A 12749-nucleotide genomic window follows, 5' to 3' on the forward strand; every position below is an offset into this window, starting at 1 on the left:
CATCTCAACTTCATGTAAGCACAGCATCCAGTGCCTTCTCCCAGCAAGGTGGAGCACAAAGAGGTGTTCCCCAGCAGCAGGTCCTGTCTGATTCCAAGGGACAGACCCGCTCTCAGCTCCCTGGCAGGGAACGGTGATTTCCCCAGAGTTGCTGCAAAGAGCCCCCACAGAGGCTGAGTCCCTGCAGAAGGTCACACTTCAAAACACAGCAGGTCTGAGGTGCCCCCAGGGCACTGTTGATACCCTCACCAGCCCCCTCTGCCCGAGGCATCACATCCTCCTGTTCCCACTCCCGACTGCCCCAGCGCTGGTTCCAAAATAGGGCCAGCAACAGAAGTCATGCCGGCAGAGCTGCCCCTGGGAGGGAAAGCAGCAGCTGTCAGGGCACTGAGTAGAGCCAGCAGCTGCAGGCAGACACAGGCAGGATGGAACAGGGCTGGGCAGGCAGCCCCCAAGGGGTCCCTGTCACCTCCAGGGGAGTCCAACTCACAGCAGCATTGTGGCTCCTCTCATCTGCTCCTGCTGCTTGGGATCCCTGGGACACTGTGCCCAGGGTCTCCTTATCTCACATGACACCTGGAGCCAGGCCAGAGCTCTGCTGGGAAGGTGGCACTCAGGCTGAGATGAGCCCTCCCATCCTGCCTTTTCCAGTCCTGTACAGAGGCTGGACCCGCAGCATAGCAGCATGCCTTAGAGAGGAATGACCAAGCCGACCGTGATCTCCAGTCCCTGCCTGCAATCCTCCCTTGGGCAAACCGCTAAGGCAGGAACATCACAAAGAGGGACCCTGGGCCAGGTGAATGCCACAGCATGGACCCTAAGGGACCCAGCAGCTGGGGAGCTGTGGCAAGATCCCCCAGAATGCATGCAATTAGGACTAGAGGGTGCTGGCAGCTGGCCCAGAGCCTCAGGGCTAACCCACCAGCAGCTGCCAGACCAAGCTGGGGAGCCTTTAGGGCAACAACAGGCACAGAGCCTGTGGTGGCGGTGATACAGGGTGGGAGTGCAGAGTAGAGCCAAGGTGTGAAGCAGGGGTTCCTGCCAGACCCTAGTGCACCCTGTGCAAACAAGCACAAGAAGCAGAGAGGAGCCAGGAAGGCTCCAAGCCCAATGCACTCCTTCCCATGCACAGCACAGGACCCTAACCTGACAGCCAGGCACTTTTGAGGAAATCACTCTGTGGGCTTAGGGCACAAGAAGTTTTTTGCTGAGTTTGCTGTTAGCTCCCAATCTCTCCCACGGTCACAGTGCCCCACATCGACTAGAGCCTCACTGCAGTATAGGGTTGCCTGCCGGAAAACTCTCCAAAGCATTCCCTGAGGAAGGCAGGTCTGACCGGCACCATGTAGCACAGAGCAGCACCTCCACAGCCAAGCAGAGAGGAACAGGTAGAGCCAGGAACGAGCGGGACAAGTTTTAGGGCAGCCCTCCCTTTTGCCTGGGAGCTTACACCATGCTACAAGGGCTGACGGTTGATTCAGTGCAAACAAAAGCAAAGCTTTTGATTTAACCACAGCCACAGGATGCTGTGGAGGCCAAGAGCACAAACAAACAAAAGCACAAACAAAAAATAGGCAAAAAACACAAGCAAATTCCTGGCGTGAAGGTCCACTGGGGCTATTAAACATGACGTAACTCTCAACACAATGTCTGTACCAAAAAGGCTGTGTGTGGCTCAACTAGCAGGACCTGCCCTCACACCTCTTCACAGCACACACCCCAGTGCCTGGGGCAATGGGGCTGGCCACACCTGCTGCAGGATATGCCTGTCCTATAGGCAAAGGGTGCTGCTGGAATGTGGGGGGCTCCAGTCCTCTCCCCTCAGCACTCCAAGGGCTCAAACTGCAGCTCCAGGCTGGGAGGAGGAGTAGAGGGACCCGAATGTCCTGGTGCTGCAGGGACGGCACAGAGAACACTCAGTGAACCAGCCCTCCTCAATCTTGCAGTCCGCAGGGAACGCAGAAACTTCCTGGAAGGCTAGGAACAAGCCTACAGCAGTGTATTTTCTCCTGGAATGGACTCAGAGAGACTTTTAGAGCCGAGCGCTGATGGACATTACTGCTGCACGCAGCTTTTCAAAATGCTCTCTTAAGCGGCGAGGCCTTCATATCGCATTACTCCATACCCAAGCACGGAGCATCAGGCCGTTACCGCCCTGCCCCACTCGATGCCAGCGGCGCTTTTCAGCCCGACGCCACACTGACCACCATCAGCGCCCACCGCCGCGCCCGGCCGGGTGCCCATCACCACTCGCGCACCGGTGCGGGCGGACTCCTCGACGACACCCGGCACCCCCGCAGCCCCTCTCTCCCCACCCCCCGCGGAGCCGGGCCCAGGCCTGGCCGGCACATCCCGTGGGCGGCACACACGTGTGCGGGGACGAGGCTCCGCAGGCCCCACGCAGCCGTTGCCTCTCATCGCGCCCCGGGACCCGCAGTCGGGGCTCACCCGCCGCGAGGCCTACGCGGCCCGGGACTCCCCGCCGCCCCCCGCTCGCCCAGGCCCCACTCACCGCGGCCGCCCCGCACCGTCCCCCGCCGCTGCCGCCGCCTCCACCACCTCCTCCTCCCGCGGCCCCGGCGCGGTCAGCGGCCCCCGCCGCCTCCCCAGGCCGCCGGCCCGCGGGCGCCCATGCCGGGGCTGCGGGGGCCCTGCCGGCCGGGCCGCCGCCGCCGCACCGCCGAGAGCCGCAGGGAGACGGGCCGCGCCCCGCACGCCGGCTCCGCCCACCGCCGCCGCACCGGGCGGGGTCGCCCCGCCCCGCTCCTCCCCTCCCTTCTCCGCCGGGCCGGGCCGGGCCGGGCCTGCGCTGCCGCTCCGGGCGAGGCGGGCGCGGGAAGGGCCTCGTAGGCCGACGAGATCCAGCGGCGCCCCGCAGCGCCGGGCCGTGCAGAAGGAGCCGCGAGGGGGCTCGGGGCAACGCCGTTACTTCCGACCTCGGTTCTGCTCGGCCCCGGTGGGTTTTAGCAGCCTCCTGAGGCCCCGCGCCCCCCGCCGTGGGGCTGTTCCCCAGCGCCGCGCATCGCAGCGGTGCTGCTAAAGGCCCTCGGGATGCGCCCCTGAGCGCTCAGCACTCCGCCGGCTGTTCCACGGGGTTGGAGCCTCTCCGTCCTCGCAGCCACCCAAGTCACTTATATTTCAGTATTTCAGTCCCTTTCCTTACCATTGCTCTGTGCGTGGTTGCTCGCTCAAGTGAGGCCCTTCTCTCTTGAAGGAAACGACAACGATCGGAGCAGCAGCCAACAGCTCTTGCCCTGCGTGCCCAGCAGCCCACTCCAGCCAGGGTACAGCTGTCCTGCTCCCACCTCCACCTCTCCTGTGGCTCCTTAGCAGGTGGCATTCTTTCTGCAAGTCACCCAATTGATGCGGCTCTTATGTGAGGCAAGGTGGAGTCCCTCTTAAGCTTCTTCTCCATGCTTGATCAGCAGGTATCCAGCACAAGTATAAAGTGGAGCAGCTAGAATAGCAGAGCACAAGGCATGCTCACTTTGCCCCTACCATTGCCATGTCAGTCCTCGGGGACCTTGCACGCCTGCACTGTGGTGCCCTGCCAACACCACGTTGCACACGTGCTTGTCTAAGAGGGTAGAAGAGCATCTCAGCTGGGAGACTCCTGATAGCTGACTTCTATCAAACCAAGATAAGGCCAGGCGTCACTGAGAGATCAAGTGGATGAGTCACATAAGAGCAAGGAAGGTGATTCACCTGCAGAGCTGCTCCTCTCATCCCAGGTCAGGCTGCCTACTCTCCTGAAGCCCTTGGCCTGCTCTGATAGGACAGCTGCACAGCTCCGAGGCACTCTGCACGTCCCTTCCCTCAGCAGCAGCAATGCCAAGGCATAAAGATACAACCCTCAAGCAGAAAGAGTAAAATGCTGCACAGATCTGACATCCTTCTGGCCGGTCCAGTTTATGTCCCTGCTATTACGTGGGAGACAGAGCTCCTGCTTGCAGCCCCCAGCCCCAAAGCGTGTCTACTATAGCTGGTGGGAGCACACTCTCTGCAATGAGGAGTGAGCACAGAGCACAAAGAGGTTCTCCCTTCTCTGCAAGCACTGGGCTTCACCACAGCACAAGCACCCCTACAGCGAAGTGGGTAGGGCTTGGAGAGAATACAGTACTTAGGTTTGCCCCCACAGTCTCCCTGCCCCCGAAGTGGTACACAGTTAAGCCAAAGAGCAGCCTCTCTGTGCCACATTGTAATCAGGCTAGAGTGTATCACAGCAAAGACAGCTTGCACAGCAGGCAACAGCATGTGCTGGATGCTGAGCCAGGCCACAGCAGGACCAGCCCCACCATCTGCCCACAGCACAGAGATCCCAGGTGAGCTCAAGGTCCCACAGCACATAGGACAGAGTGGAGCAGAGCCAGTAGAGAAGCAGGCCTTGGAGAGGCTGCACAGAGGCAGCTAGTCCAAGGGCAGAAACAATCATTAAGCATGAACACTTCTTGGCTCCAGCAGCCCCACTGCTGCCCCAGCTTGTTGCATCCAGGTGGGAAGGGAGGCAAGTAGCTCCAGGCATGCACCACAGAGCAACACTAAGCACTGAGGATGGATGCTCCCCCTACCAAAGTGTACTCACAGCACAGCAGGCTGAGGGCTTTGCATCAGATGTGACAGACTGCAAAAACATCAGCTCTCTGCAGAGTGGAGGCAGGAAGATCTTGTTCTTCCCTTCCCCCAAACAGAAGAGCTGCAGGCCCAGCTGTCCACAGCTGGCTTCCCTATGCTGAGTCTGCAGGCAGGAAGAAGGGAGCAAAGCCAGCATAACCTGCCTCACCCCCGAGACCTCCACTACAGCCCCCTGGCACCCAGACAAGGCTAGAAGACTTTTTTTTTTAGCCTCTGCCCTCCTGGTGCTCCCCACCTGCACAATGGTATTAAAGGTAGTGCAGGCAGAAACAGTGAGATGTTCCCTCTCTGTGCTAAACTGCGCTTGGATGGGAGCTCAAGGGCCCAAACCAGCTCGTGCCTGTGCCTCCACCAAGCCCTGCATGGGGCAGTGCCAGCACTGGTAGAAGCCTGGCAGAGCCAGTGTGGAACAGCCTGCTCCAGCAGCCTCCTGCTTGTAGTAGAACTCTGTGTTCCCACAACACAGCAAGGGAGGCCTCTTGCAGGCTGAGTGGGCAGCATAGCTGGGGATGTATGGCACCACCTCACACAGGGAAAAGGCCACCTGGAGCAGAGCAGCAGCTTTCCCAGTTAGGGGACCTCCAAGCATCAATTCAGCCCCAGCCTCCCCAGCACACACAGGGCACAGGAAGAGCTGCATCCTTGGACAAGAACCATATTTATTTCACGGACACAGAATTGCACTGGTGATCAATTCTACGCACACCGGGAACACGCAGCAGCACGGCCCTGCTGGGCCAGGCTGCTGGGGCAGAATTCACACAGGATACTTGTTTCTTCCGAGGGGCCAATCAGCGGGATGGGGCTCCATAGCCAGGCTCCCGCTCCTGGGCAGCTTCCGCCCCAACCAAGGATAGAAACGTTAAATAAGTATATACAGCACCTCTTGGGGCGAGCTGGAACAGGCTGGGTGGGACAGGGCTCAATTGCCCATTTTTACTTTAGATGTCTAGGAAGAAAGAAGAGAGGTTAGGCCAGGCCCCACATACTCCAGCCCAGCACCCCAATCCCTCTCAGTCTAGCAATCCCCAAGCACCCTGGGACAGTCCAAAAGCTGCAGGCAGCTGCACCAATAAGAGGTGAGCATGGTACAGGGCGCACCCAAGCTGACATCCTTGATGTTGCTTAGAAGAGCCTTAAAGGCATAGCACCTTGTGGAGATGGTTGTACAACCCCAAACCTCACAGTGCACAAGACTATGCTGGGGCTCAGGTGCGTCTACCTGGAACTAGAGAGCACTCGGCATGGCAGGTGCCTTGTGCTCACATACACCTAATGACCCCAAGAGGCAGGTACCTGCAGGATAGCAACGATGACCCCGAACAGCCCTATGGCACTGCCAAAGATCTCCACGATCAGGATCTTGACAAAGAGGCTGGCATTCTGGGCATCAGCCAGGGCAGCCCCGCTGCCCACGATACCCACACACACTCCGCAGAAGAGATTGGAAAACCCCACAGTCAGGCCAGCCCCAAACATGGAGAAACCTGTGAAAGAGGAACACTGCAAGATCAGGGGGTAAACCCTTTCCACCTGCAGCAGTACAGCATCTCTGTACAGAGACAATGGAAAAAAACAACACTGCTGATCACCAGCACTTCTTCCTTTTGGGAGCACAGTGCATCCAGGCTCCCACTGCAGCAGAGCAGTGGATGACAACAACTGGGGTAGTGCTGGCTGCTGCTCTGAGAAAGTAACTAAAGCCACTTTTTCACAGAGGAGTTGTGTTTGCCATCCAAAGCTACAGGAAGGACACTGACACATCATTCAGACACAGCTGAGGGGCTCAGCTTGCATGGAGCCTGACAGCACTGGCCATCCACCAGGTAAGCTGGGTCCTGCAATCTTGCTCCCAGGGGCAGAGGGAGCAAAACAAGTTATGATTGTAGGGAGGTGGCATTCACAGCAGCATTACCAGGGACTGAGCAGTCCTTACCTGCATGGTAGTTCTTGGCTCCAATCGTCTCTGGGGTGACTCCAGAGAAAGGCTGAGAAAAGCACATGGCCTGGGTTAGCAGCAAGTCCTGGGTGCCCAGGAGGCACTTGTTCCCGATTCAGCTCAAGGCTTTATGGCCACAGCTCATCCCCAGCTTCATGTTCTCAGGTGGCTACACAACCCCTGCTGTATGCCCCCCCAGTAAAACTCTTCAGTCTGAACAAGAGCCGCCACACCACAGATCCCTAGCGAAGGTGCTTCCAGAACTACAGTAGCATCCAATGTTCCCACACTGCAAGCCCATGCACAGCTGCCCGTCCAACCAAGGCCTTGAGGCCAGTGCAGGCAGCCCAAGTCCTCCTACCTCAGCCATGTTACTGATGACGATTGCCATGATGATCCCATAGATGGCCACAGCCTCGCAGAAAATGATGCTGTAGAAGAAAGGCAATATCTGACCAGTGTCCTGGGCTGTGCATGGAGCAGCCCATAACAATCCATGCCCAGCCAACCAGCAGCCAGATCCCTCCACAGCCCCATCTATGCCTGCTCCACTGCTGCCAGGGGCAGAAGAGCAGCCCAGCACACCCATCACCACTTTTCCTCTCAAAGGAGATCTGCTAAGCACAATGAAGGCTGGTTATCCTGTGTCACCTAAAAACCCATGAGAGCCCTGTGGGAAGCAAATCCAGGGAGCCCTCCCATATGCCAGCCCCTTCTGGAAAGGGCTGTGTAAGGCCTGCCCTGGGAAGCCCTTGCCTAGGGCAGGATGTGTAATTTCAGGGTGTTTGTTTTGAACACACTGGACTCATTCACTGCATGATATCATACCACTTGTGACCCTTCCAAGCAGTACTCTGGCTCCTTCAGAGCTCTTTGTTTTGAAAGCAAACAGCAGCAGCAGCAAGGAACAGCCTGCCAGCAGCACCCAGTGAGAGACAGGACAGCAGCCTCCACACCAGCCTGCCCAGGCACAGCATCAACTCCAGATCTGCACTTACCTGACTAGGTTCTTGGTTTTGATCCGAGGGGCTTTGACTCCACCACCGATGATGCTGGAGCCTGTGATGTAAATCCCCCTGTGACAGAGAAGGGTGGTTGGTGGAGGATCTGGTATTACTGAAGTGCTCAGTAGGATCTTCTGGCTAAGCAAAGAGTCGGGCACGCAGCTGTGAGACACTGCTGGCTCAGCCTGCTCTCCCCTAGGGCCCCAAGAGTCCCAGCCACTGCCACCTACGCCAGCAGAACAGCTGGGCTCACGGGCATAGCCTCTGCTATGAATGGGATGTCCCTAACTCTCTATCACCCTTGTATCCTGCAAAGCGGTCTGTTCAGACTTCCCTGGAGCCCAGTAGCCCAGCCCCACTTTAGCAACACATACAGTCCCACAGCCCTGTGTACACACACTGTGCTTCCCCTGCTCTGCTGCAACAAAGCACAAGAGCCTGATAAAGAGCCAGTTCCACTCACCAGGCAGCACCCACCACGGACAAGGAAATGGCCAGGCCAATGCCCAGGTTGGACCACATGTAAGGTGAGGTCTCCGTCAGGAACCTGGGCAGGAAGAAGCACTCTGTATTAACACACAGGCAGAATCCCGTATCACACTGCCGCACAACAGGTACCAGCCAGCCCATTGTGCTCACCATGCAGCCCAGGATGGGTTGGTCACTGTCAGACCCTCTCACTGAAAGCCTCTCTCTGCCAGCCAGTGACCCAGGGCTGTCACCCAAATGGGCTGAGACTTTCCTCCCAAACCCTCACCACGATGGGGAAATCAGGGCTAGGAGAAATTGGGCAGGCATAATGGTGGGAGGGCAGAAATGGCTGCACCAGGACCACACATGGAGCCAGCCATGTATGCGGGCTGCATCTATCCTGCACTTGGCAGGGAGGATGCCAGTATTTTCAGGCAACTCACCAGGCCACATCGAAGCGGAAGCCCAGGTCAAATATTGTGTAGCAGATTCCTGGAAAGCAAGAGTGACATGAGAGCCTGCAGGCAGGCACCAGCCTGACGTTGCCATTGTCTTCCCATGCACTGGAGCCCTGTAGTTCACACAGCCCAGGCAGAGGTGAAGAGCATGGCACACAAGGGGACTTCTGAGGGAATGCTTTGGACCTGTGGTGTCCTTCTCAAGTGGCCCTGCACCCCAGCATGTTTCATTTGCATCACCCAAGGGCTCAGCCCTGCCAGGAGCCACAGCACTGCACTGAGAGCTCTGCTCTGTCTCACAGTATGGACAAGGAATGGGGCTGTGCCCTGACCCATCATCACATGCTGCTCCATCAGTCACAGAAGCTGTGGCTGCCACTCCACTCCCATTTTTCCACAGCTGGGATGATGGAAACATATGCTCTGCTCACAGTTTCCTCCAGGGCCAGCTACTTCCAGGGAAGTTTGCACACTGACCCACAGGCTCCATCCAACACAGGACCCTCTCCTGCAGCAAACCATGGTGGGTAGCTGCAACTGGCAGCCCTGACCGCACACCAAGGCACTCGCACCAAACCCGGCATGCTCTAAACCCAAGTGGGAAATGCAGCTGCATGCTAGAAGAGAGATTTCCTCTTTACGCAGCGCTCAGCTGGAAAAGAGGCTGTGACTTGGCCCTATGTAAGGGATAAGCGCAGGCAGCAGGGCACTGCTGCACCATGTCAGATAGCTGGTTAACACACCAGGAGGTCACACCGACCCAAAATGGGAAGTGGTTACATGCTGCTCACTGCTCCCACCCAGGAACACGCAGAAATGAGGAACAGTGCCATAGCCAAGGAGCAAGGCCGCACCCTGCTGCGTGCCTGCAGCCTTCAGGTCCTCAGTGCTGCCAGGGCACTTGTTTGTGTTGTGGGTTCACTGCTCAGCTCACAGTGCAGGAACCAAACACAGTCAGCCCCAGCTGCCCCGTGTCCGGGGTGGCAGAGAGGAGCTGCAGCCAGCTCAGGGCGGATCCAATGGGCACCCTCCAGTTCCCCAGCAGCACACACGGCCTTGGGCTCTCATACAGTGGTGAAGGAGACTTTCCTGCGAGCTCTGGCTGCCGGCTCCGCAGCCCTGCAGCAAACAGCAGCAGTGCAGCACGGTCGTTCCCTAATAAAGGCCTTGCAATGGGGACAGGGAGCCCTTCGGCGGCCCCGGGCTCCACAGGCTGCGGCACCGCGAGGTCGCAACACCCGCAGCTCCCTGCTCGGCCTCCCCCCGAAAAGCCCTGACACAATGCGCGGCTCCGGGCCGCGCACAGCACAGTGCGCTCTCGTTCCCCGGGGCTTCCCGTGCACAGGGTGCACAGCCTCCATCCCCAGCACCCCGCGGCCACCGAGACCGCCAGCTCACCGATGCCCAGCAGCGTTGTCCAGAAGGCCAGGCCCAGCCCGGAGTACAGCAGCGCGAGCCCCGTCATGGCGGCGGCGGCGCGGAGCGAAACCGAGCGGCACCGGCCAGGACCGAGCGCGTCACCTGACCCGCGCCGCACACGGGAGCGGAACCGCAGCGCCCCGGCGGAAAGCACGTGATGCTTCCGCGCGCGCTGATTGGCTGCTCACACTGACAGCTTGAAGGGAACTACAGAGACCAGAAGGCACCGCGACGGACGCCTCTTCCCATTGACTGCCCTTTCCTCCTTTCGTCTCATCGCGAAGAGCGGTTGGCTGCTCTCCGTCGGGGGCGGGATTTCCGGAAACTGAAAGGGGCGGTGCCGGCTTCCTATTGGCCGGCTACGCGCCGCACGTTGGGAGCGGGAGTAGGCATCCCGCAATATGGCGGCGGCCTTCAGCTCCGATGGGGAGGCCGTGCTGCGGCGGACGCTGGACCCGGCGGCAGCGTCCCCGCGGGGAGACAAAGATGAATTTTACGAGGTGGACCGCGCCGCCGCCTTCGTGCGGGACGGCGGCTTCCATAAGGTGTGTGGAGGCGGCGGGGCGGGGACTGAGAGCCTCCTCTCCGCGTCTTCTCACCCTGTTCTCCCCTCAGGTCGCCCTGCAGTTCCCCGATGCGCTGCTGGCGGATGCAGCGGCCGTGGCGGCCCGGATGGAGGAGGCGACGGGAGCCGAGATGTACGTGCTGGGAGACACCACGTATGGCAGGTGGGTGTCACGGGGAGGAGATCCCGCATAGCGCCCTTCGGTGGGCACTCAGTGTCTCCCACCGACGCCTCTGGGTCTCCCCGCAGCTGCTGCGTGGACGAAGTGGCCGCCGAGCACGCGAGCGCCGAGGCCGTGGTGCACTATGGCCCTGCCTGCCTCAGTCCCTGCAGAAAGCTGCCAGTGCTGCACGTCTTCGGGCGGCAGCCCTTGGATGTTGGGCGCTGCGCTGAAGTCTTCCGGGATCTCTATCCTGATCGGCACAGCCGTGTGGTGGTGCTGAGCGATGTGGTGTATGCCCACGCTATGGGTGAGTGCTGTGTGGGAGGAAGGGAAAGTTCTGAGGGTGCTCCCAGGTACCATCACTTCTGCCCTCTCCTCACCTCCAGTCCTGCTGACAAACTGGTGCTTACGTTCCATTCTTACTTTTCTCTGTCATTAGGTGAGTTGCAAAAGCAGCTGTGCCATGAGTACCCCAACATCATCTTCTCTCAGGTGGTGTATGGGGACCCCCCCAGCCCCACACTGCCTGGGGAAGTGAGGCAGTTTGGCCGCCGATTCCCTATGGAAGCAGCAGAAGAGCTGCAAGACTGTTCCATGTTCTATGTGGGAGCCGAGGGCCTAGCCCTCACCAGCTTTATGTTGACGTGGAACCGCTGCCCCTTCAGCTCCTTTGACCCTGCCACCGGGCATGGCCGCCGCGAGACCCTCAATGTCAACCGGGCGCTGATGCGGCGCCTCTACCTGGTGGAGCGGGCGCGGGATGCCCGTGTGGTGGGCATCCTGGTGGGCACCCTGGGTGTGGCAGGCTACCTGGATGTGCTGCAGCACCTCCGCCAGCTTGTGCGCAGGGCTGGTAAGCGCAGCTACACGCTGTCTGTGGGGAAGCCCAACCCTGCTAAGCTGGCTAACTTCCTGGAGGTGGACATCTTTGTGCTGGTGGCCTGCGCTCAGAACTCCCTGCTGGACTCCAGTGACTACTACCGGCCTATAGTGACCCCCTATGAGCTGGAGCTTGCCTGTAACCCAGCCCGGGAATGGACAGGGAACTACCTCACTGACTTCCGAGACCTGCTGCCAGGTAACAGCTGAAAATCAGCTGCCGATACCCTTCTGGAAAGTGTCTCCCTCTGCAAGGAGGTTGCCTTGACTTGGTATTGTGGAAGGAGAGACGCAAGCAGCAGTCTGACATTGTCTTTTCCTGGCAGGTGCCTGTGCCTACACTGAGCTCCCACCGGCAGTGCCTGCAGCAGAGGCCATTCCTGATGTCTCACTAATCACAGGGGAGATGCGTGCTGCCTACCTCTGCGACTCCCTGGCTCCTCAGCCACCCCCCAGCACCACTCTGGCCTGCAGGGACCAGACGTGGGCCCTGGCAGAGATCAGCCCTGCAGGTTTGTTTGGTTTTGTGGTGGGGCTGAGTGCTTGCACAGGAGCAGTGCCACCTCCCTGCTCCCCAGAAACAGCTCCCCCTTTTTCTCTCCTCCCAGCCACCTTCCTGGAGTCCCGCAGCTGGCGGGGCCTGGAGCAGCAGCTGGGGAAGACAACCATCTCCAAGGCTGTGCAGGGCCGGCGAGGGATTGCCATTGCCTATGAGGATGAGGGCCGTGAACAGTCGTGATGTGGCAGCAACACTGGCTCTCAGCCAGGAGCAGAGGATGTGTAGGAGCCTGCATGCTGTTTATGTTAGACCTGAAAACGTCTCACAACGGTCCATAGCTGGCTCCAAGCAGGATGAGGAGCTGCTGCTGTCTGGCCCTGTGCTGAATATGGACTGCAAGGGGAGAATAGGAGGTACATGGGTTTTTGGGAATGCCCACTGCACCCCTGTGCTTGCAGCCAGGGCAAGAAACAGGGTCAGGAAGGACAAGAAGCTTGGTCCAACTCTGGCTGACAAAGGCTCTGCACATTGCCTGGGCAGTAAGAGCTTTGTCCCTACCAGGAGAGGTCACAGCTTCATGGGAGCTGATAACACTGGTACTGGGGGACTTGTATAGGTTACTGGTTTTAACTAAAGCTGAACTGAGAAGGAGTTGTGAGCGAATTGTCTTCTGGAATAAAGTGTAGGTTGAAGGGGATGTGCGGAGGTGACAGCTGGAAT

The 12749-nt window shown here is 59.1% G+C and overlaps 2 protein-coding genes across 2 annotated transcripts; one reads left to right on the forward strand and one right to left on the reverse strand.

Annotated features, from left to right (window-relative positions):
• Window positions 1–5539: 5539 nt before the first annotated feature.
• ATP6V0B (ATPase H+ transporting V0 subunit b) lies at window positions 5540–9969 on the reverse strand (the record flags this gene model as incomplete). The annotated part of the gene is made up of 8 exons (XM_079535734.1): window positions 5540–5581; window positions 5929–6119; window positions 6569–6620; window positions 6933–7002; window positions 7570–7647; window positions 8039–8122; window positions 8490–8538; window positions 9903–9969. The coding sequence occupies 8 exons, from the start codon at window positions 9967–9969 to the stop codon at window positions 5555–5557; spliced, it is 618 nt and encodes a 205-aa protein (XP_079391860.1). The 3' UTR covers window positions 5540–5554.
• Window positions 9970–10324: 355 nt separating this feature from the next.
• On the forward strand, window positions 10325–12269 carry DPH2 (diphthamide biosynthesis 2; the record flags this gene model as incomplete). Its single annotated transcript, XM_079536212.1, has 6 exons — window positions 10325–10468; window positions 10539–10651; window positions 10738–10958; window positions 11091–11729; window positions 11857–12042; window positions 12139–12269. The coding sequence occupies 6 exons, from the start codon at window positions 10325–10327 to the stop codon at window positions 12267–12269; spliced, it is 1434 nt and encodes a 477-aa protein (XP_079392338.1).
• Between the last annotated feature and the right edge of the window lie 480 nt (window positions 12270–12749).

This window comes from Tetrao urogallus (assembly GCF_951394365.1).
Source record: "Tetrao urogallus genome assembly, chromosome: 5".
NCBI classification, from domain to species: Eukaryota; Metazoa; Chordata; class Aves; order Galliformes; family Phasianidae; genus Tetrao; species Tetrao urogallus.